At 51.8% G+C, this 19,441-nt stretch overlaps 7 protein-coding genes across 7 annotated transcripts; 3 read left to right on the top strand and 4 right to left on the bottom strand.

Moving 5' to 3' along the window:
- Positions 1-315: 315 nt before the first annotated feature.
- On the top strand, positions 316-1,024 carry JCM6883_006163 (histone H3 family protein; the record flags this gene model as incomplete). Its single annotated transcript, XM_076632704.1, has 5 exons — positions 316-400; positions 467-578; positions 649-750; positions 826-845; positions 918-1,024. 5 exons carry the CDS (start codon positions 316-318, stop codon positions 1,022-1,024), a joined length of 426 nt encoding a protein of 141 aa, XP_076487331.1.
- A 385-nt stretch (positions 1,025-1,409) lies between these two features.
- On the bottom strand, positions 1,410-5,712 carry JCM6883_006162 (uncharacterized protein; the record flags this gene model as incomplete). Its single annotated transcript, XM_076632703.1, has 13 exons — positions 1,410-1,605; positions 1,665-1,848; positions 1,913-2,321; positions 2,396-2,655; positions 2,725-2,995; positions 3,072-3,507; positions 3,577-3,924; positions 4,001-4,137; positions 4,199-4,435; positions 4,502-4,622; positions 4,691-5,370; positions 5,443-5,554; positions 5,624-5,712. The coding sequence occupies 13 exons, from the start codon at positions 5,710-5,712 to the stop codon at positions 1,410-1,412; spliced, it is 3,480 nt and encodes a 1,159-aa protein (XP_076487330.1).
- Positions 5,713-5,952: 240 nt separating this feature from the next.
- Positions 5,953-9,389, top strand: PPN1 (endopolyphosphatase; the record flags this gene model as incomplete). The annotated part of the gene is made up of 18 exons (XM_076632702.1): positions 5,953-6,357; positions 6,431-6,742; positions 6,811-6,903; positions 6,972-6,986; positions 7,078-7,127; positions 7,197-7,272; positions 7,344-7,414; positions 7,482-7,685; positions 7,753-7,766; positions 7,829-7,936; positions 8,003-8,114; positions 8,179-8,279; positions 8,339-8,413; positions 8,474-8,633; positions 8,703-8,826; positions 8,900-8,950; positions 9,017-9,232; positions 9,306-9,389. The coding sequence occupies 18 exons, from the start codon at positions 5,953-5,955 to the stop codon at positions 9,387-9,389; spliced, it is 2,271 nt and encodes a 756-aa protein (XP_076487329.1).
- A 289-nt stretch (positions 9,390-9,678) lies between these two features.
- On the bottom strand, positions 9,679-10,062 carry SDH6 (Sdh6p; the record flags this gene model as incomplete). The annotated part of the gene is made up of 2 exons (XM_076632701.1): positions 9,679-9,912; positions 9,979-10,062. The coding sequence occupies 2 exons, from the start codon at positions 10,060-10,062 to the stop codon at positions 9,679-9,681; spliced, it is 318 nt and encodes a 105-aa protein (XP_076487328.1).
- A 227-nt stretch (positions 10,063-10,289) lies between these two features.
- COF1 (cofilin) lies at positions 10,290-11,058 on the top strand (the record flags this gene model as incomplete). Its single annotated transcript, XM_076632700.1, has 5 exons — positions 10,290-10,325; positions 10,437-10,500; positions 10,563-10,752; positions 10,824-10,954; positions 11,027-11,058. The coding sequence occupies 5 exons, from the start codon at positions 10,290-10,292 to the stop codon at positions 11,056-11,058; spliced, it is 453 nt and encodes a 150-aa protein (XP_076487327.1).
- Positions 11,059-12,978: 1,920 nt separating this feature from the next.
- On the bottom strand, positions 12,979-13,647 carry JCM6883_006158 (Ty1/Copia family ribonuclease HI; the record flags this gene model as incomplete). Its single annotated transcript, XM_076632699.1, has 2 exons — positions 12,979-13,235; positions 13,350-13,647. The coding sequence occupies 2 exons, from the start codon at positions 13,645-13,647 to the stop codon at positions 12,979-12,981; spliced, it is 555 nt and encodes a 184-aa protein (XP_076487326.1).
- Positions 13,648-13,821: 174 nt separating this feature from the next.
- Positions 13,822-18,532, bottom strand: JCM6883_006157 (uncharacterized protein; the record flags this gene model as incomplete). Its single annotated transcript, XM_076632698.1, has 3 exons — positions 13,822-14,778; positions 14,841-16,742; positions 16,844-18,532. 3 exons carry the CDS (start codon positions 18,530-18,532, stop codon positions 13,822-13,824), a joined length of 4,548 nt encoding a protein of 1,515 aa, XP_076487325.1.
- Between the last annotated feature and the right edge of the window lie 909 nt (positions 18,533-19,441).

The raw sequence follows: 19,441 nt of genomic DNA, 5'->3' as shown, positions 1-19,441 counted from the left end.
CTGAAGCCCCTTGAGAGCGTATGTTGAGTTGATGCTCGTGGCTATACCACCGGTTCGAAGCGATTAGAGGGGTAGAGACGCCTTCACTGAGTTGAATGGGAACTCTAGAGTTCCTCGATACCCTCGCCTCTCTCTTTCTTCTTTCCCCTTTCTCCTACTCCAACTCCCCACGGTAGCTTGAAAGAATCTCCAGAGGTACGTCCAGGATGTATCATACTTGTCAAAGTGATCCACGGTCTCGCATTTACTCTCTCTATCTTTCTCTCGCAGATCTGCATCCACTCGCTTTCCGCCTCTCACTCCTGATCCTCGAACATGGCTCGTACGAAGCAAGCAGCTAAACACATCAGCAAACAACCAGTCGGAGGGAAGAGACCTCGCGCGGGAAAGAAAGTTCCAGGTAAGTGACTTCATTTGGCTTTCGGCAGTTCGTTCAGCTCACCTGCTCTCCCCGTACTTTACGTAGTCACGGCTGCGAAGAAAGCAAGGAAGCCCCATCGCTTCCGTCCCGGAACTGTCGCCCTACGTGAGATCCGAAAATACCAGAAAAGCACCGAAATGCTCATTCGCAAGCTTCCGTGCGTATTCTCCTTCTCTCCTTGTCTCTTCTCATCTAGACTCAGAGTGTATCATATCGTCATCTTATAGCTTCACTCGTCTCGTTCGTGAAATCGCTACCAACCTCGGCGACAAACAATGGCGATTTCAAGCCTCAAGCTTGTTGGTTTTGCAAGAAGCCGCGGAACAATAGTACGTCTTAGCCCCAAGATCTCTATGTTCAACTCGATAATCTAGGTGCTAACTAGGGGTCGCTCGTCGCAACAGCTTGGTCGACCTCTTCGCTGGTGAGCTTGGAATCTGCGGACCTTTTCTTTTTTTCAGATGATCATGACTGACACTTCTGCGTGACTCGACAGACACCAATTTGTGTGCGATTCACGCGAAGCGTGTCACGATTCAACCCAAGGATATGACTTTGGCTCGTCGTTTGCGAGGAGATTTTGTCGCCCGCGACGGCTATTGAGTGATTCTTGTTGCTTGATTCTCCGAGTGAGTCATCTCTGTGCTCTATGTTCGAGGGTCGTCACCAGAGAGCCGAAGCTGACGATTCTCAGGCCAGTTCCAGTTCAATCTTCGTGGGTACAATGTTTCTCGTTGTCGCGTTTCGTCTTTCTTCTTCTCTTTTCGCGAAAACCTCCACTATGCGTCCGATTCACGATCTCTAAATTGTCGTCCCCCTCTTTTTTACTACCGAGCTCGCCTGCAACGAAATCAAAGTTTTGCTCTCTCTCTCTCTCTCTCTCTCTCTCTCTCTCTCTCTCTCTCTCTCTCTCTCGTTAAGGAGACAGAAGGTCAGGTGCGAGCGTGAATGTGACAATGACAACAAAGAGCGATATCGTCCTTGCTCGCTAGTGTAATCTACCAACTTCCTCGAGGATTCTCACCAATTCCGTCTTCTGAACCGAAAGTTTCTCGAACTCGTTTCGTCCATTCATGATCTCATCCTGTTCTGCTGTCGGTAGATCCAGGAACTGCTGTACGAAAGTTCCATCGACGAAACCGGTTGAGGGAATCGTTCTCTTGTCAACCTTGAACGAACGGAATCTGTCGAGGTCGATTGCGGACGTTAGCTCTGCTCCATGAGCCAGAGGGCAATGTCTTACTCTTCTTGGGAAAGGTCGCCGACTCCTTTCAAGAAAGAACGCATGTTTCGTTCGAGACTTGAGAGAAGAGTTGAAGCGGAAGAATCGAGTTCAGCGATGATTCCGATCGAACCAGCTGATGTCGTAAAGATGAGTTTGGGTTGGGCCGCTCCAGATGAATCGCCGTATTGCTGTCCAAAGACGCCTGTTTTTCAGAGAAAACTCAGCGACCAAAACTGAGGGAGGAAAAGAGTATAGTAAAGACTGACCGTGACGGAATCGAGAAACCATTTCCCCGAGGTGGAAGCTACCTCGAGGTGCGAGACTTCCTGCATCCTCGAGTCTGCCCGCCGCGGAAGAAGGATCGTATTGAACGGTGAATAGGTTGAGATCAGTCTCGGCTCCGATGAACTCTCTTGCCATCGTTTCGTCCTGCGATGTTGAAGGTAAAATCGACTCGACTCCGACCATGTATCGCGAGCGGTAGTCTCTCGCGACTTCCTCCAATTTCGGTTGTGGCGAAGCAGTAAACTTGAGCAGTGTGATCGATCGCAATGCGTCGCCCACGAGAATAGTCGAATTTGGTCCTCGAGCGAGTGAGAAAGCGATGAACGCGCCGGACCAGGTTGCCGAAAGCGAGAGCGAATTTGATGAAGATTCGAAGGCGTAAACGAGAACCTGTCACGTTAACCGAACCATACGCATGTGATCAGCGTGCTCGTCTCGATCCTAGCTAAGTCGACTCGACTTACCTGCGAGTTGACGGCAAGCGCGAGGTAGCCATCACCAGAATCTACGATTGCGAATGGAGAACCATTCACGTCGATCGAAGCGATTTGAACGAACTCTTGTGTTTCCGTCTGGTGGTATAAAACGAGTCGACCTTTCTCGGGTTCGGCTTTATCATCTTCGAGAATTGCAGTCCCAACGGCGAAGTAAGTCGATTCGCCAACCTCGAATCGAGTGATCGCTTGACCTTCCTCATTCTTCCCGAGAGGGATAACGGATCGAGCTACACAAGCGATATGAGGATCAGGTTATGAGTTTGGCTACTAAGAGAGTCAGTCATATAATATCTTACTAGAGAAATTCTCTTCGACGATGAACCGGACCGACGCCTGAGTGGATCGCTGTCCGCTGCTACGATCGACGTCCCTTCTCGAACACAAGACACCGAAGGCTCGCTGTTCTGGGTCGTGAGCGATACGACGTGGCTCGTCTTCGTCGAGAGGGATCGTGCGAACGTCGATTTGTTGAATCGCGTTGATGCGACCGAGGCGAACGGCGCTCGGCGAGACGACAGCAAGAGTCGAATGGTCTGACTCGGCGAGCGATGCGACGGGTGCAACCTCCTGCACAGATAGAAGAGAGAATAATGTCAACGGATCCGCTCACGGGTTTGAAAAGGAAGAGGAGGCCAACACTGACTTCAACATTGACACTCGAATACACGAATCGGTCCTTGGAGCGAGAAATGACAGTAGGTCGATCGCTGCAAGCGAAAACGTTTGTCCCTTTGCCATTTTGATCGAATTTGGAGAGGAGGAAAGGTCGATTGCCGAGAACGACCGTCTTGAGCGTTGGCGAGAGGATGTGCTTCTTCTCAAGGTCGACTTCCAAGGTGATAAGCGAGCCATCGCCGAGTCCGGCGAAAAGGACTGCCATGCCGTCAGAGAACGAAGTAAGGAGAACGGAACGGATCAAGTAGGTCGTCGAGAGGGCTTGAGTCGAGCAGATGGCGAGATCGGGAATCGACAACAGGTGAACGTCTTGAGAGGTCCAAAGACCGACGGCTGCGAAGGCAACGCCTTGAGGAGTGATGTGTAGGTCGATCGAGGCGATTTCAGTGTCAAAGGTCGAGGTACTGTTTTCGCGCACGATTGAGGAGTCAGGCCCGCCTCGCTCCAGACACAAGAGCCAGACTGGATGCTACCTTTTTTGCACGAGAGATCCGTTTTCTTCAGTGAGAAAAACGATTTCTCCTCCTTGTAAACCCACGAGAAGGAGGTTTCCTTCGCTTGCGGCCGAAGTGATCTTGTTTCGTCCCTCTGGAGCCCAGCGACTCGCTCGTGTACCTTGTACGGCAGCAGTTTCTACAGCGTCTTTCGCCACATGCACGAGGAGGGTTTCGAGTCGAGCCGCCAGAAGGGTCGCAGATTCTCCTTTGAACGGTTCCAGCTCGGTTTCTTCAACGTCGAAATCGATCTCGCCTCCATCAACTGATCGAGATACTCGGAGGGTACGAGTCTCATCGAAGAAACCGAGAACGAGATAACGAGACCTAGGAGAGAAGAACGACACCGATGAGATGATTGAGCTCGAGCAGAGATCCTCGAGGTTGGGGCTATGAAACTCACCCTTGTTCATCGTCGATTGACCACATTCTCTGTACACCCTCAATGTCGATTGAGGCGTCCTCGGTAAAACCAACTCCTCGACGAATCACTCGAAGCGAGCCACTTTTGTAAGCGCCTGAACAAGTGACGACGTAACCCTGTGTAGCCCAAAATGATGAGTACGACAGCGAGATGTAACATCAAGGTTGGATCACGCACAGCAGACCCTCCTTCACCTCCGACAACACACGAGTCGACAATAGGAGCAACATTCGGAAAACTCGACAAGAGCTCGAGTTCCCCCTCCGCGATATCATCTTCTTCCATTGTTGTCGGATCTTTGCTGCTTGAAGCCTCCGCAGATTGGGGTAGTTTGACGAGTTGCGCGTCGCCGAATCGAGAAGCTAGGTAGACTAACGAAGAGTCGAGTGGAATGATTGCAGTTGGCGAAGTAGTCTGGAGATTCCCGGCAGTGTCAGCACGTGGGAACCGACGATGCGAGCTCAGGAAGTAGAAGCTCACATCTCCAAGATCGATCGTTTCGAGACTTGTGACTGATCCGCCCTCGTAGGAAATTTCGACGAGGAAAAGTTTGCCAAAGATATCTCCCAGTAACAATTGAGTTCGGGAAATGAACGCGTGTCTGGTTTTTGCAGGGTCAAGTTAGATGAGACCGAGCGGAGGCTCGAAACCTGAATAAGAAACGCTTACGAAACGACCCTTGCCAGCGGCAGATTACATTTTACGATTTTTTTCCCTGAAGTGGCTTTCCTTTTGCCCTTGGAATCTTGAGCGGCACTCTCGACGCCAAAGAACGTGGCTGTTTCCTCTCCTACGACGATGACTCCCGCCTGATCTGGAATTCCCAACCCAATCTCACTTCCAGGATCCCGTAAAGTCTCAGTCGGAATTGGTCCTTCTTCGATATCTTTTGCGTCGAGGTCGATGTTGTAGGTCGTAAGAGATTTTGATCCAGTGTGATCCGTATAGACGAGCGAGAACGCCGGTGCCGAATCGTGGTCAGTAGTGAGAAGGGCGAGTGAGGTGACATTCAGGTTTGACGCTCGGACGTTGAAGCTGCTTTCGAGGTCGACGAGTCGTGGCGAAGTGTCGACTGCTTTCTTCGGGGAAGAAGAGCCACGTCGAGCAGGTTTTGTCGCAGAGTTGGATTGAAGCGGAACGATACGAACGAGGCCATCGTAAGCGTGAATGACGAGACAGCGTCCATGCGGGTCGATTTGGATCGTTTGATACTCAGACACTCGTCCGAATGGTTCAGCGATTGAGATGGAAGAGACGGTTTCGACTTTCGGGTGCGAGTGGGGTCGATAAGAAAGAACGAAGAGGCGAAGACAGGTCGTGAGGACTACGATCGAAGAGTTCTCGTCTCTCTGTTATGACCTCGAGTTCGTCAGCTCTCCCAAGACTGGCTAAAAGGAGGACAGAGGCGAGTGAGTACTCACGGCGAGTTTGACGCTTGCGATCGCAGACACTCCTGACCAAACGGGGATCTCGTCCGTCAAGTCGAGGCTCCCATCATCTTGTACCGTGAACAATTCTAGTCTGGTCAACTTGCTGTAAATCGAGAGAGGTAGAGAGGCTCAGTGAGGAGAATCGGGAGAGGACAAGTGGAGGAACACTGACTTGACGACGATCGTTTCTTTCCCATCAAAGTAGCATTTGATTGCTCCCAGCTGTGCTGTAGCTCCTTGCGCAGCCGCTACGTATAACATGTCGAAGTTGTGGAGTCGAAGAAGGGAGAAGTTCGCGATCTGCGTATCGCTTCTCCTCCTCTACCTCACCGCATTCGACTTCAGAAGCTTCTTAATTCGCGACTATACAGCCACAACTTCGACTCGACCCGGCGGAAAGCAGGAACCAAGGCTTCTCGTGCCTCTTCTCACCCTCTCTTACCTCGGCCTGCCTCTCTCCACCCGTTCCAACCACCCACGCGAAGTCCGACTCGGTATCGAATGCCTCTTGCTCCTCCAGAAGAGCAGAGGCCCCTCCTCGAGCCGTTGGACTCGAGCATAAGTCAGAAAACTCTCTCCCCACTGGGTTCCGAAAGGCCTAGGAGTATTCGCTCGCTCGCCTCGTACGGTGCGACAGAAAGAGCGCCTTCACCTTCGCCTGAACCGGAAGGACGCCCCGGGAGGAAGACAAAGAAGGAATCGGGGAATCGATGTCTGTGCATTTCAGTCTCGATTCTCCTCGCCGTGTGCGTTTACGCGAGCTTCGTCGAAGATTTCATGGGAGACGTTGAAACGGCGATATCGTGCGCGACGTGTATTGGACTGCTCGCACCGTTGCAAGCTCTCGCGCACGTTGGAGATGATGCGTTCGTCGATTTATTCGTTGGGTTCTGCACGAAACTAGGTGTAAGAGACCTCTTCCTCCTTGCGACTGACCGCCTAGTACGAACTGATCTTTTCTATCGCTTCATGCTGTCAGATCGAAGACTCCGATGTTTGTGCAGGTGCAGTCGGGACTCAAGCTCCAATCCTCGCTCACGATCTCCGCTCGATGTCACTCGCCTCGCACGCAGCCAAGAACTTTTGCAGCACAGTCTTCGGTCTCTGTCCGTTGCAGAAGACGATCCCTCATGCGGTAAACCTCACCGCCGCCCCCGTCTCACTCGAAGAATTCGAGGCAGCTTCGCTTGAAGGATGGCGGCCACGAATCGCGAAGGAGTGGAAAAGTCGAGGGCGGGAACCTTTTCAAGTGGTACACATTAGTGATGTACACGTTGATCGTAGCTACACTGTCAGTTTGCCGATCCTACTCTCGCATCAAACTTATCGGCTGACGCGAGCTCTCTTTCCATTCCATAGGAAGGGGCGAGTACGACTTGCTCGAAAGTCATCTGTTGTCGTGATTACGGTCCTGGATCGATAGGCGAGAAAGTCAAATCTCCGGCCGGAAAGGTGGGCTCGTTGTCTTTTCTTCCTCCCAATCCTGCTTTCCTAACGAGCTTCCGGGAAATGGTGGTCAGTTTGGGCATAAAAAGGTAACTTGCGGTCTATAAATCAATCTCTATCTCAATCTCATTTCTCGAATGCTTCTCGACATAACGGCTGAGTTTTGGTCGCGTGATACAGTGTGACGCTCCCGAGGCTCTAGTAGAGAGCATGTTTGACGCTATCGATCAGTGAGTCAATCGTCAATCTCCGAGGGGAGGAAGCACTACGAGTTGACGCCATTTCGGTTTTGATGGTAGCTTCGCCCCTATAAAGTCTTTCTCGATTTTTACCGGAGATGTAGTGGAGAGTGCAGTCTGGGCCGTCGATGAAGCAGTTCGTAACCCTTCGCACGACTGTCGATTGTGATCAAACTGACCCTCTTCTCCCATCGTGACGAACTTCAGGGAGTTTCAAACGACCTCAAGCGATGGAATGACGACCTGCAAGCCCCTTCGTATCCAGTGATTGGGAACCAGTAAAGTCTTATTCCTCCGAAAAGTCACCGTTCGTTGCTGACTAACGCTGGCGTCGGTCGTTCGCAGTGATGTCGCTCCCGTCAACGCGTTCCCTCGTTCAACAAGTCCCAGCTCACAAGCGTCGCAATGGGTCTTTGACATCGCCGCAAGAGACTGGAAAAAATGGATAGGACGAAAAGCGGCTGAGCAAGTTCGTACGATGAGTGGATGCTACGCTCGACTTCACCCAGGAACTAATCTCAAGATCATTTCGATCAACACAAACTATTGGTGAGCACGAGTAACATTTGTCTCAATCGTCCTCCCGCTCTCGAGCTGACATTGAATGTTTGAACAGGTACAAACAAAACTGTTAGTTGTAGTTTCTCCTCGGTGCTCTTCTATCGACGTCTTACTGACGCTCGAGTCTACAGTCTGGCTATACGATTCAGATGTTCCAATATGGGACCCGAATGGAATCTTGACTTGGATGGCGAGTGAGCTCGATCTCGCAGAGAGACTGGGTCAAAGAGCTTGGATCAGCAAGTTCTCTTCTCTCTCCCCGAATCATTTCATAGGGCTAATGCTGATTGACGCTTGCGCCTCAGTCGGACATATGCCGTTTGGAAAAGTCGACGCCATGAGAGATCAGTCGAATTACGCAAACCAGATTTTTCAGCGATATCACAATACGATCGCGGCTCATTTCTACGGTCACAGGTATGTTGTCCCATGACTTTCCTCTATATACAGTATACTTTGCTGACGCCGCTTACTACGGTAGTCACGTCGACGAGTTCGAAATCGCGTATCCCGATTACGACGATCGAAGGGCCGAAACCGCCAACGGGATCGCTTTCATCTCTGGCGCTTTGACGCCTACTAGTGAAGTCTTTCGCGATGTAGTTGATGGGGACCGTATAGCTGACGAGTTCCCTGTACAGGTGGGAACCCGGTTTTTCGAATATACGATATCGACCCTGACACGTATGAAGTCATGGATTTTACACCGATCTACAGTGAGTTTCCGAGCGTCTAACGTTCATGTGAGAGCTGAACTCTAGTTTACTGGGAACCAGCAAACAAAACGGATCCAACTTTTCAAGCTGGACCAACCTGGAAACGCTACTACTCTGCTCGGGAAAGTTACAACGCGTACCTGGAACCCCCTCATCCAGTCGAAGCTAGCTTGAACGCAACGTTCTGGCATCGAGTCACAGAAGTCTTTGAGCGAAATGAGTGAGTAATCTTCCTTACCTTTCTCCCAAGCGCTTGCTGATGAACTCGGGCCATACTTCCACGTTTCAGAACCGTCTTTCAGCTCTTCAATACTCGATTGTCTCGTGGTGGCAAAGTTGAGGACTGCTCTGGACCAATTTGTAAGAAGAACACAATTTGCATGCTGAGGTCGATGAGGTCGGAGAGTAATTGTGTAAGATTTTCCACTTCGGTTGCGCTCTATTTCCCTTGCTAATCTGTAAACTCGTCGGCTGTCCCGTCGTCAGGCTGTGATTCAACCTGGTTTGTCTTTCAAGGATCAAAAACGAGATACCGATGTTTGTCTCCGTCTTCTGCTCGAGACAGGCGGCATTCTCGCTGATAGACACTCTCTCATGCTCTAGGCTGTTACCGAACCGAATCGAGACGAGGAGATCTCGTCGTTCCTCTCGACGGCGCCGGTTGCGGAAGAAGAACTTTTCGCTCAATCTCGTCATCACGATTTCTTTGCCTGCGAGGGCCCGGGACTCGGTAGCATGTTGCGGAAGCTCGGAAGTGGTTGGAGTGGAAAAGGAGAAATTGGCGTGCTGGAGAACCCTGCAGAGTCGCAAGATACTCCCGTGAGTTCACCCTTTCGCTGGATGTTGCGAAGCCGTTCTCTCTTGCTGACCAGACCCGATTTCCATCGACTAGTTCTCGGCGCTAAGAGAGTTTGAGAAAGCAGCACACGAAGCAGTGAAGAAGCATCGACCAAAACGGAGTTTTTTCAAGCCTTGAGACTGCGCAAATTGTATAGATATTGGCTGGTCGAATGTATAGCATGACACGTTGTTGTAACTATCAGACGTCTGCGCTTGGCTACTGAGTGTTTCGAGTCCGTATGACGCCGTCGAGCGGGAAGCCGCTGATTGAGCTGGAGCTCGGCGCCCTGACGAGGGAATCGCTGTTAATAGCGACTAGTCAGCTTCGTGCACAGAAGGCGATGGTCTCCGAATTCTCTGCACTCACGCGATAGCTTGCTGAAATGCTCCGATCGCCCGTTTGTCTCGAAGTATTTGAGCACCGTTCAGCGGTTTTTCCTTTCTTTCCCTCCCTTCGCGACCCATCCCTCGGGCCAGATTTCTGACTCTTCCGGTAATACTACATTCTTGACCCCTGAAGAAGAGTAACTCTCGAGTTGCTTCTCGCCCTTCCTCATGAGGTATTCAATCGTCTGAACGTCTTTCTTCCGCACCCCTCCTCCTGCCGTCGGGTGTCGGAACTGATGCGCGACGAATTGGTAGAATGCAGGACGTTTATCCTGTGAATGAATAGCTTAGTTCGACGAGCTCCGGACAACGCGGAGCGAGGGAGAGGAGGGACGTACAAGAGGTTTCGATTGTACCATCTGTAGAGATCTCTTGTACAGCGAAAGGACCTGTCGCTGTAACCCTGATATACGTCGTGCCATCTGCGTCAGTCGAAAGAGGGGACTGAGTTGTAGGAGGAAGGGAGGGAGTTTCATCGATCGTCTCTCTCTAAGCTCTTCTCTCTACCCGAAACTTTCGCATCCTCACAATATGGTACGTTTAATCACCTTCTGAACGACAATGGACGGGCTCGCGATTCAAGGGCAAAGGAACGAGAGAAGGAAGGCGAAGGGGAGGTCTGACGCGTTTTGATCTCGGATCTAGAAGCATGGATGGTTGGACACTGGGGGAAGGTGGAGCTACAGTACGCGAGCTATACAGGAGTAGTCTGGATCTATCACAAGACGTCGATGAACTCTCCAACTGATCTATCGGGAACTCTCTCTATCTCTCCACCTCTCCCTCCCTGTGACAGTCTTCCGGTGTAGTAGTCAACGACGAGTGTCTCTCGGCATACAATGAACTCAAGCTCGGCAAGAGTACGTCTTCCCTTTCGAACTCGTCGATCAACTGTCGTGCTCACTCCCCCTCCTTCTACCAGAGTCCAAGTTCATCATCTTCAAACTCTCCGATAACCTCAAAGAGGTCGTAGTCGACACCGTATCCGAATCTAGCGACTACGAAGAATTCATCTCTGGACTTCCCGAAACTGGATGTCGATGGGCCGTCTACGATTTCGAGTACGAGAAGGGCAGCGACGGTAAGCGAAACAAGCTTTGCTTCTACGCTTGGTCAGTGATTCTTCTCTCCCTCTCGCTCTCCATCTGTTGATTGACGGGATCCTTTTTCGTACCGAAATCAGGTCGCCCGATAACTCGAAAATTAAGGAAAAGATGGTGTACGCATCCTCAAAGGAAGCTCTCCGTCGATCGCTCAACGGTATCAGTACCGAGATCCAAGGAACTGATTTCACCGAAGTTGCATACCAAGCCAGTAAGTTTCTCTTTCGTTTTGCCATCCTTTCGGTCCCGCGCTGATCATGATTCTTGTCTCTGTTTTCGCCAGTTCTCGACAAGGTTTCGCGAGGAAGTGCATAGATTCTACATTTTCCCTGTTGTGCCTCTGACTTGACCGCAGTAAATCCACTACTTCTTCTTCTGTTTTCCCCTCAGTTTTTCTCGCTTTCTCGCGAGGAATGGATAAATACCATCACACGTTCTCCCTTATCTTCTTTGCTCCTTGAGTGATTGTGAGAGTCAGGAAAGCGAGCAAACGCGAAGATGTCGAAGGGTCACGCTGCAACAAAGTTGGATCACAGGTTGGGGATCTTGGGATGTGCGAGGTAGGAGGACTTAAATGAATGTGACTGCACACTCTGGTTTGATCTCTATTTAATCTCTAGAGATCAATCTAGGTGTGTACCTTTCTCTGTAGCTCTCTGGATCATTGACTTATTCTCTAAAGATCAGACTAGGCTTTGCAGTACTGCTTGTGCCTCTTCCTCAGATAGTGTTGGTTGAGGTATTGACCTTCCACTTTTCCAAAAAGTCGAGAGACACAAGTCAGGATAGCGCAGATAATGGCTATAGAAGTGATCAGGACATCACACACTACTGTACAAGAGGATACCAGAGTAATTGATGTCGAGAGAGAAATGTTGGAGGAGAAGCGCGGGAAAGTGACGTCTTGATCTTTGAGCATTGACCCAGTTGAGAGACTATGTGAAAGCTGCAACATCTTGTGCGCGACACGGACGCTTAATGCACCTGCCCCCCCTATCAAGAACCTGTTCTCACAGGCAGGTGCACCAGCAGTACATTTCTGATCCAACAGCAAGGCCAGAGTCAGAGTCAGCGCTCAGAATCTTACCTTGCAATTAGGAATTTTCACACTTGAGCTTTCTTGTCTGACTGCTCTGTGGGTCATCAAATTTAAGCTCATATCTTATCTCCTCCAGGTGTAGATTACTGCTTGAGCCCCAGAGAAGTTGAGTCAGTCACGATTGAGCACGGTCAAGGTTTCTTTTGGCGCTGGACCTGAGAGTTTGTGCTGCTCGCGGCATATGTATGCAAACTGACTAGGCTCCTGAGTATTGTGCGAGCGCGGAGCGAGTAGTTTTTGTAAGAACCCCGGACCTTTTGCAGATCACAAACTTGACGACTCGTAGACGAAGATGCAAAGCGAACGCGTTGCCACTGCGCCATGACCCCATTCCAATTGAAGACGCTGGCCGCTACATGCGGACCCATCACATTGCCGGCTTATAAAGCGCACGTCAAGGGCTCCTCGGCCCAAAACCTTTTGCTTCTTTTTTTGTGCATTTTGTATAGCTCCCCTGGCCAAGACTGACGTTGTACAATGACAGAGAGTTAGTGGAGGGACAGAGAGTATATCCAGCAGTGTGACTTGAGGCACGCTGTCTCCAACTTAGCCGCCAGCTCATGGCCAGGCTGGCCACAAAACTGACTAGATCAAAGCCAGCCTGACCCACAAGGCAGATCAAACCAGGTCTACCAGGCTGAGACAACTTGGCTTGTCCTCTCTGTTGGGCTGGCTAACTGCGGAAAGCGGCCAGATCAGGTCAATCAAAGGTCAATATCTCCACCAACACTATCCAAGGAAGAGGCACAAGCAGAGTTGCAAGTCCTGCTTTGATCTCTAGAGAGGGAGTAGGGATTTAAAGAGCCATTAGCGAGATGTACACACCTGATTCAATCTTTAGAGAATAAGTAGAGATTGAAGAAGAGTGTTTGCTGGAAATCCAATCGAGTCCTCCTTTCTCCAATGGGATTCAGGACTCTGTTCTCCAGTGGGAAGCGCTTCGGAAAAGGAGAAGAAGTTGAGAAATTAACAGAGGTATTTAGATATAAAAGAGAAATGTAGAAAGTAATAACCAAAGTATCAAAAGAGGAATCATCCCGTGAGAGCGTCTGCTGCAACACCCCCCCTCGCTCAAAAGGGTCGAACACCAAGTGACGATCGATGAATCGAGAAGGAAGGAGCAGGAAGAGACTTTGTCATGACGTCGGCGACCATTTGGAAGGTAGGAATGTACGTAACATTGATGAATCCTTGTTGAACTTGTTCCCGAACGAAGTGTTCATTGAGACGGAGATGTTGCGATTGTGGAACTGAGGGTCGCGAGAGAGTGCGTTCGCGCCCTGGTTGTCGCCGAAGAGAGTTGTCGGATGAGGGAGAGGGTATCCGAGTTTGCCGAGGAGTTGGGAGAGGAAGACTGCTTCTTTAGAAGCGTGGGAGAGACCGATGTACTCAGCTTCAGAGGAAGATCCAGTAACACGAGGTTGAAGTTTGGACGACCAGGTGACGGCTCCGTTTGCAAGGATGAAGGTGTATCCCATAGTTGATCAAGAAGTCGTCGGGCATGCACCCCAGTCCAAGTCGCTGTAGGCTTCGAATCCGGTAAGAAGAGAGTTGTCCGGGTTGAATTCGAGTCCATAGTCGAGAGTTCCTTTGAGGTAACGAAGAACATGAACGACGGCAGCCCAGTGAAGTGGACCGGAGTTCGCTGAGTGACGACCGAGAACTCCAACGGCGTGAGCGATGTCAGGACGAGTACCGAGCATGGCGTACATGAGGGAACCGACTGCTTGAAGGTATCGTCGTTTTTCGTCGGGAGAAGGGATGTGATCGGCGGGAGCAGGAACGAGTTGGAGATTCGGAACCATAGGGGTCTTGGCGGTGTTGAAAGCAAACGTGCGAATGACTGAGAGAATAGACGAAGTGACTTGCGTGAGCAATCTAACAAACAAGCTACAGCAAAGAGGGAGAGAGCGAACCTGAGAGAATAGACGAAGTGACTTGCGTGAGGAAGAAAGTGAATCCTCACGCGCGGCACAAAGTCAATCACTCAGTTCGCTCACCTCAAACCAATCCGACTCTATCGCACATCCATCTGTCACTACCCTCCAACACACCCCCTTGCGAGAGACGTCGGATAAGCCAAGCGCCTCGGAAAATTGCCTATGTTTCTCCCCGTAAAGTCCTTTCGTAAGAACGTCGGAAGGCTGAAGGTCGGTCGGAATCCATTCGAGCTGAACATCACCCGAGGCGAGCTTCTCGCGGGAAAATCGAGCGTGTACGGCGAAATGTTTCGTCCGATGATGATGAGTAGGGTGATGAGCGAGAAGGATGCAGGAGGAATTGTCGACACGAGGAGTAGTCGGAGAGGGCAGGGGGAAACGAAGGTCGGTGAGGAGAGAGCGTAACCATATCGCTTCGCAGATGGCAGCAGAGAGAGCGAGGGTTTCGGCTTCGGTTGATGAGAGGGCGACCGTTGGTTGTCGTTTCGATTGCCATGAGACGGCGGCACCAGCGAGTGTGAAGGCCCACCCTGTGATTGAACGCCTTGTATCGGGGTCGGCAGCGTGATCCGCGTCGGAGAAGCCGGTGAGGGAGAGGGGTTGACCGGGAATGAATCGAAGGCCGAGAGATCGAGTGTTGATGAGGTATCGGAGGAGGCGCTTCAGGATCTTGAAATGACAAGGAGCGGGATCGGAAGCGAAACGGGAAGCGATGGAGACCGTGCAGGAGATGTCGGGCCGAGTGCAAGTGGAAAGGTAAACGACCGCTCCGAGAATTTCGCGATAAGGTCCGTCGAATTTCGGTTCATCTTCGCGTCGAGGGGAGATGTCGGTGTTCTTGTCAAAGGGAGTAGTGAAGACTCGTTGAGACTCGCCATCAAACTTGAAGCGTTCGGCCAATTTGTCGACGTAATGAGCTTGATCGAGCGAAATCGTTCCATCTCGTGTCGAGCAATTTTGACACCAAGGAAGAGTCCGAGAGGTTCCTCCTTCACGCTGTTGTCGAGCCTCAAAGATAGGGAGTTGATGATCGAATGAAGGTCGTCCGTTCCCATTACGAGCCCATCGTCGACGTGAATCGAAATGATCGCGACTTTCCCGTTCCTCCATCGGACGAAGAGAGACTCGTCCGCCTTACTCTGCTCAAAGCCCATCTCCTTCAGGCAGCCGATGAAGTGTTCGGACCAGAGGCGACCAGCTTGACGAAGTCCGTAGAGGGATTTCCGAAGTCGATGAACTTTCGTCGGTTGTTCGAGATTTTCGAAACCGGGGGGCTGACGGACGAATAGTTCGAGCTTGTCGTCCAATTTTGCGTGAAGGAAGGCTGTAGAAACGTCGAATTGAAGTATGTTCCATCCGTTCGTGACAGCGAGAGCGAGGAGGACGAGGATTGAGGTGAAACGAATCGTCGACGAGAAAACTTCCGAAAAGTCGATTCCCGGTCGTTGAAGATCCCCTCGCGCCACTAGCTGTGCCTTGTACTTGACGACGTTCCCAAACTCATCCCGCTTCACTAAGAGAACCCATTTGAGAGGGATCGCCTTTCCTCCTCGCGGTAAATCCACCAATTCCTCGTCAAAGACACCTCTTTCCTTCATTGCTGTCAACTCCGTATCTACCGCTACCATCCACTGAGCCTTATCCTCGCGGAGCATCGCTGTCTTGAAGGAGGGAGCATCCGGATTTGTCGAGGTCGCAACGCGAACGAGTGCGAAACTTCCGTTCTCCTCGATCTCGGCGAGTTCTTTGACGGTCGAGTCCGAAGGTTGTAGAGAGAGATCGAGAGCGGCAGTAGCGAAAATTGAATGGATGAGGTCGGAGGAAGAGGGAAGAAGTCGATTTCGAAGAGCTTTGGCGATCGATTTCGGTCGAGAACGGAGACGACCTGTCGATTCCTTCTTTCCCCATTTCGTTCCGAGAGTCGAGAAGTCTTCGTCATCGGGAGGGAGGAGGCGGTAACCGGGGAGATGTGAAGGAGGAATCGACGCCGGAGGGATTTCCTCGCAAGCAGGGGAAGTGTCGAGATCGGGAACTACGGGATCCGGGTGAAGCGGAGGGGACTCGTTGAGGGCAGGAGAGGATGAGGGAGAGAGTGAGGAACCTACATCCGACGAGCGTTGCTCGATTTCCTCGTTCTTCGCACCCCCTTGATCGGCACCCCCTTCCTCACTATCCTCCTCCTCCGCGATCGGATTCCACCGCGCAATACTTTCTCGTTCCTGCTGTAACCACTCCGGCTGCGCATCGGCGTAGAACTTGTCCTCGAACCATTTGACGTTGACTCCGGTGATGAATTTCCGACTCGCGATGTGGTAGAAGAGCCAACCTTTCGTGTTCTCGAGATAACCGACGAAGATGCATCGGTGCGTTCGAGGAGAGAGTTTGCCGCGAAGGGCTGAGTCGATGAGGACGTGAGCGACAGAACCGAAAACTCGAAGGTGGGAAACGTCGGGAGTCGAGCCGAAAAATCGCGAGTAAGGAGACCGATCGTCGTTCGAGGAGTGAGGGAGCCGATTGTAGACGTACGAGGCGGCCTGAACTGCGAGGAACCAGAACGAACGAGGGAGCCCTGCTCGAATTAACCAGGTCCGAGCGATCCCGATTACCGACTTCCATACCCGTTCGATGACGCCGTTCTGGTTGTGCGCGTAAGGGACGGTATCCTCCGTGACGATTCCTTTCGACGAGAAGAACTCGTTGACTTGCCTCGAGGTATTCTCCTTCGCTCCATCTCTCCGAACGATCTTGACCTTGACTCCTCTTTGCGTCTCCAGTTTCGTAATCGTATCCACGAGTAGCTGCGGCACCTCCGACTTCTTCTTCATTCCGTCGACCGTAAGATATCTCGAGTAATCGTCGATACATCCAAACACGTACTCTTCTCCGTTCCTCCTTCCAATCTCCGGCGCGTTTCCCCAAACATCGATGTGTAATCGTTCTCCAACCTCAGTGTGCGACGACTAGCCTTCGAGGGGACCGGATTTCTCTCTAGTTTTCCCATCGAACAATCCTCGCAAGAATTGAGAGACGAACCACGTTTCGAATCTAAACCCAAAGCTACATCTTCATCCATCATTTTCTCCAATCTCTGTCTCCCTGCGTGACCGAGTCGCTCGTGCCAAGTTGAGAGATCTACAGCAGGCAAAACGGTCAGCGAAGGAACCGGAGGGGGAAAAGGAGCGGGAATCCAACGTGCCGGGACGACGATTGAACCGTGGGAGAGATCGATCTTGAAATGAGCGACGAGATCGCCATCCGGAGCGAAGAGATCGACTTTCGTTTTTGTATTTGTTGTCGTGAATCCTTGCGCCATGAGTTGAAGACCGGAGAGGAGGTTGTGGCCGATGTCGGGAGCGTAGTAGACGTCGAGGATGTCGACCGAAGAGATGCGACCGTCCTCGAGGATGAAGTCCGTCTTGAGCGTACCTTTTCCAACGGCCATTCCAGATCCTCCCCAAGCTCCTCCGATGCGAATTTGACGAGAGGGAGGGAGTTCTTCGTACAAGTGGAGGATGTCGAGCTGATCGGTGATGTAAATCGAGGCGCCAGTATCCCAAATGAAGACTTTTGACGAGAGAGAGGAAACCCGTCGAGCAAAGTTCTTCGAGATTCTCGCCGAAAGTGGTCGAGCGAGAGTCGTTTTGGTCTTGATCGAGAGCTGTCGACGTTCTTTCTTCGAGAAGGAGAGGCGATCGAGAAGAGGGCGGGTTTTAGGTTGAGGGGTGATGCGATCGATCAATTTGACGGCGAAAGCTTTGGCGGAGGGAGGGAGGTCTGGAAGGTCGAGACTGGGGATGACGCGAGCGATACGAGCATGTCGAGTCGTAGGTGATGCGAGGTGAGGGGGATTGTCGAGGGAATCGTCGAGTCCGAGAGAGTCGTCGGAATAGTCGAATTCTTCGAGTGGTGGAAGATTACCGTTATCCGCCGTAATGAACCTCGCCTCTGCATCTCCTCCATTGTACCATATCGAATCCTCATTCCCACACTGTCTCCTAAACTCTTCTTCATCCTTCCCGTATGCAACGAGAGATTTCGCCGACGACGGCGTGATGAAGATCCCAACCGCTTCCAACACCTTCGCCCTCGCCTTTCCAGCTCCAGCAGGGTCCGCTCGCAAAGGACATCCCTCCGAATAGTGTCCAGCGCCGAAGCACTGGAAACACTTATCTCCTCCCCTAAACTTGAACACTCCCTCCTTACTGTAGAACAATCCCGGTTTCCACCTATCGTAGTTCGGTACTTGATCGGCGGACGAGTATTCAGGGAGTTGTTTACCGATAGGAGCGCCGGTGCGAATGGGAGGGGTCGGGGGAGGGGCTTTGGAGGAAGAGCGGGCTGGGCGCTGAACGCCGGAGGAGGATGTTCGTAAGGGCGTAGAAGGATTTCGAGGTCGATTGGAGGCGGGAAAGGAGGGAGGTCGAGAGGGAGAGACGTTTCGAGATGTAGACGGAGATGATGCGGGGAGAGCGTTCGCGGAACCTTGCACAGTCGTCAGTTCGGCTTGAATCCGAGCGAGGTAGTGCGTAAGACGGGAGATGTCGTAGAAGGTGAGACGGGATTGGGCGATCAGAGTGAGATACTTGGGACAGAGGGTCGACTTGTAGGTGTCGAGAGCGACGTCGGGAGGGAAAGCTTCAATCTCCGGATCCAGAGGTACCAGTACGTCGATGCCAGCAATCCCAGCGAGGTCGTCCCGTTCGAGCGGTCGATGCGATCCAGTCGATATTTCCGGTTGAGCGCGGCCCATTTCTTCATGAAGAGGTCATGGTGATCTTGAATCGGAGTGGAAGGATCGTGTCGAAGAGAAGTGATTTCGACGTAATCGACGTAACGTTGTGAGGAGGCCGTGGGAAGTTCGAAGCGAATGCGAAGGGAGGGAAAGATTTCGTCGCCTTCCTTGTCCGAGAATGACGAAGCCATGTTGGGAGCGGCGATCATCAGGAACTCCCGCACGTTTTCGCGTGCGATTTCGAAATCGATCGAGTCGACATTCAACTTTGACACCGTCCCCTCCAGTATTCCTTTCTCCATCCATCCATAAATCCTCCCGATCTGCCGCTTCACTTCCGACTCCCACTGTCGCCAATTCTCTGCAGTTGGTCCATCGCCCAGGTCCGCCGCCTTCATCAACGTCTTGAAGTTCGTCATCCAGTTTGAGGAGCGACGGTCGAGAACGGGTTGTGGAGGCCGAGATGTCAAGTAAGCGGGTTCGTAGGTTGTTGGATAAGGCGCAGAGACGGAAGGTGGACGCGGAGTATATGAGGAGGAGTACATCGAGGCGAATACGAGGCGTGAGAAGCGGAAAGCGAAGGAGGGAGAGGGACGAAAGCCGGTGGTACAAAGTTAGACGGCGGCGGGCGTTGATTGAGCGGGGTCTCCGGTATAACGGGAAGGCGAGGGGGACGTTCGGGCGAGTACACGACGGGGCGTGGAGCATGAAGCGGAACGGCGGTAAGTGGTGTGGGATAGGGAATTCGCGAGGGAAGAGCGTAGGCGTCAGGAGCGGCGTAGGCGGACGGGAGCGGCGGCATATAGCCCGTAGGTAGTTCGTAAGGACCTCCGGGTCCCGATGGACCGGGTGGATAGCGTCAGAAGGGGTTTTTATCGGTCATTTAAAAATTTTGATCAATCGAAGCCTAGGCGGACACTAGAGTCG

Source organism: Sporobolomyces salmoneus (assembly GCF_050403485.1).
Source record: "Sporobolomyces salmoneus JCM6883 DNA, S_salmoneus_JCM6883_v1_ctg29, whole genome shotgun sequence".
Classification (NCBI taxonomy): domain Eukaryota; kingdom Fungi; phylum Basidiomycota; class Microbotryomycetes; order Sporidiobolales; family Sporidiobolaceae; genus Sporobolomyces; species Sporobolomyces salmoneus.
Note: the sequence above shows the minus strand (reverse complement) of the source record. Positions and strands in the feature narration are given on the sequence as shown.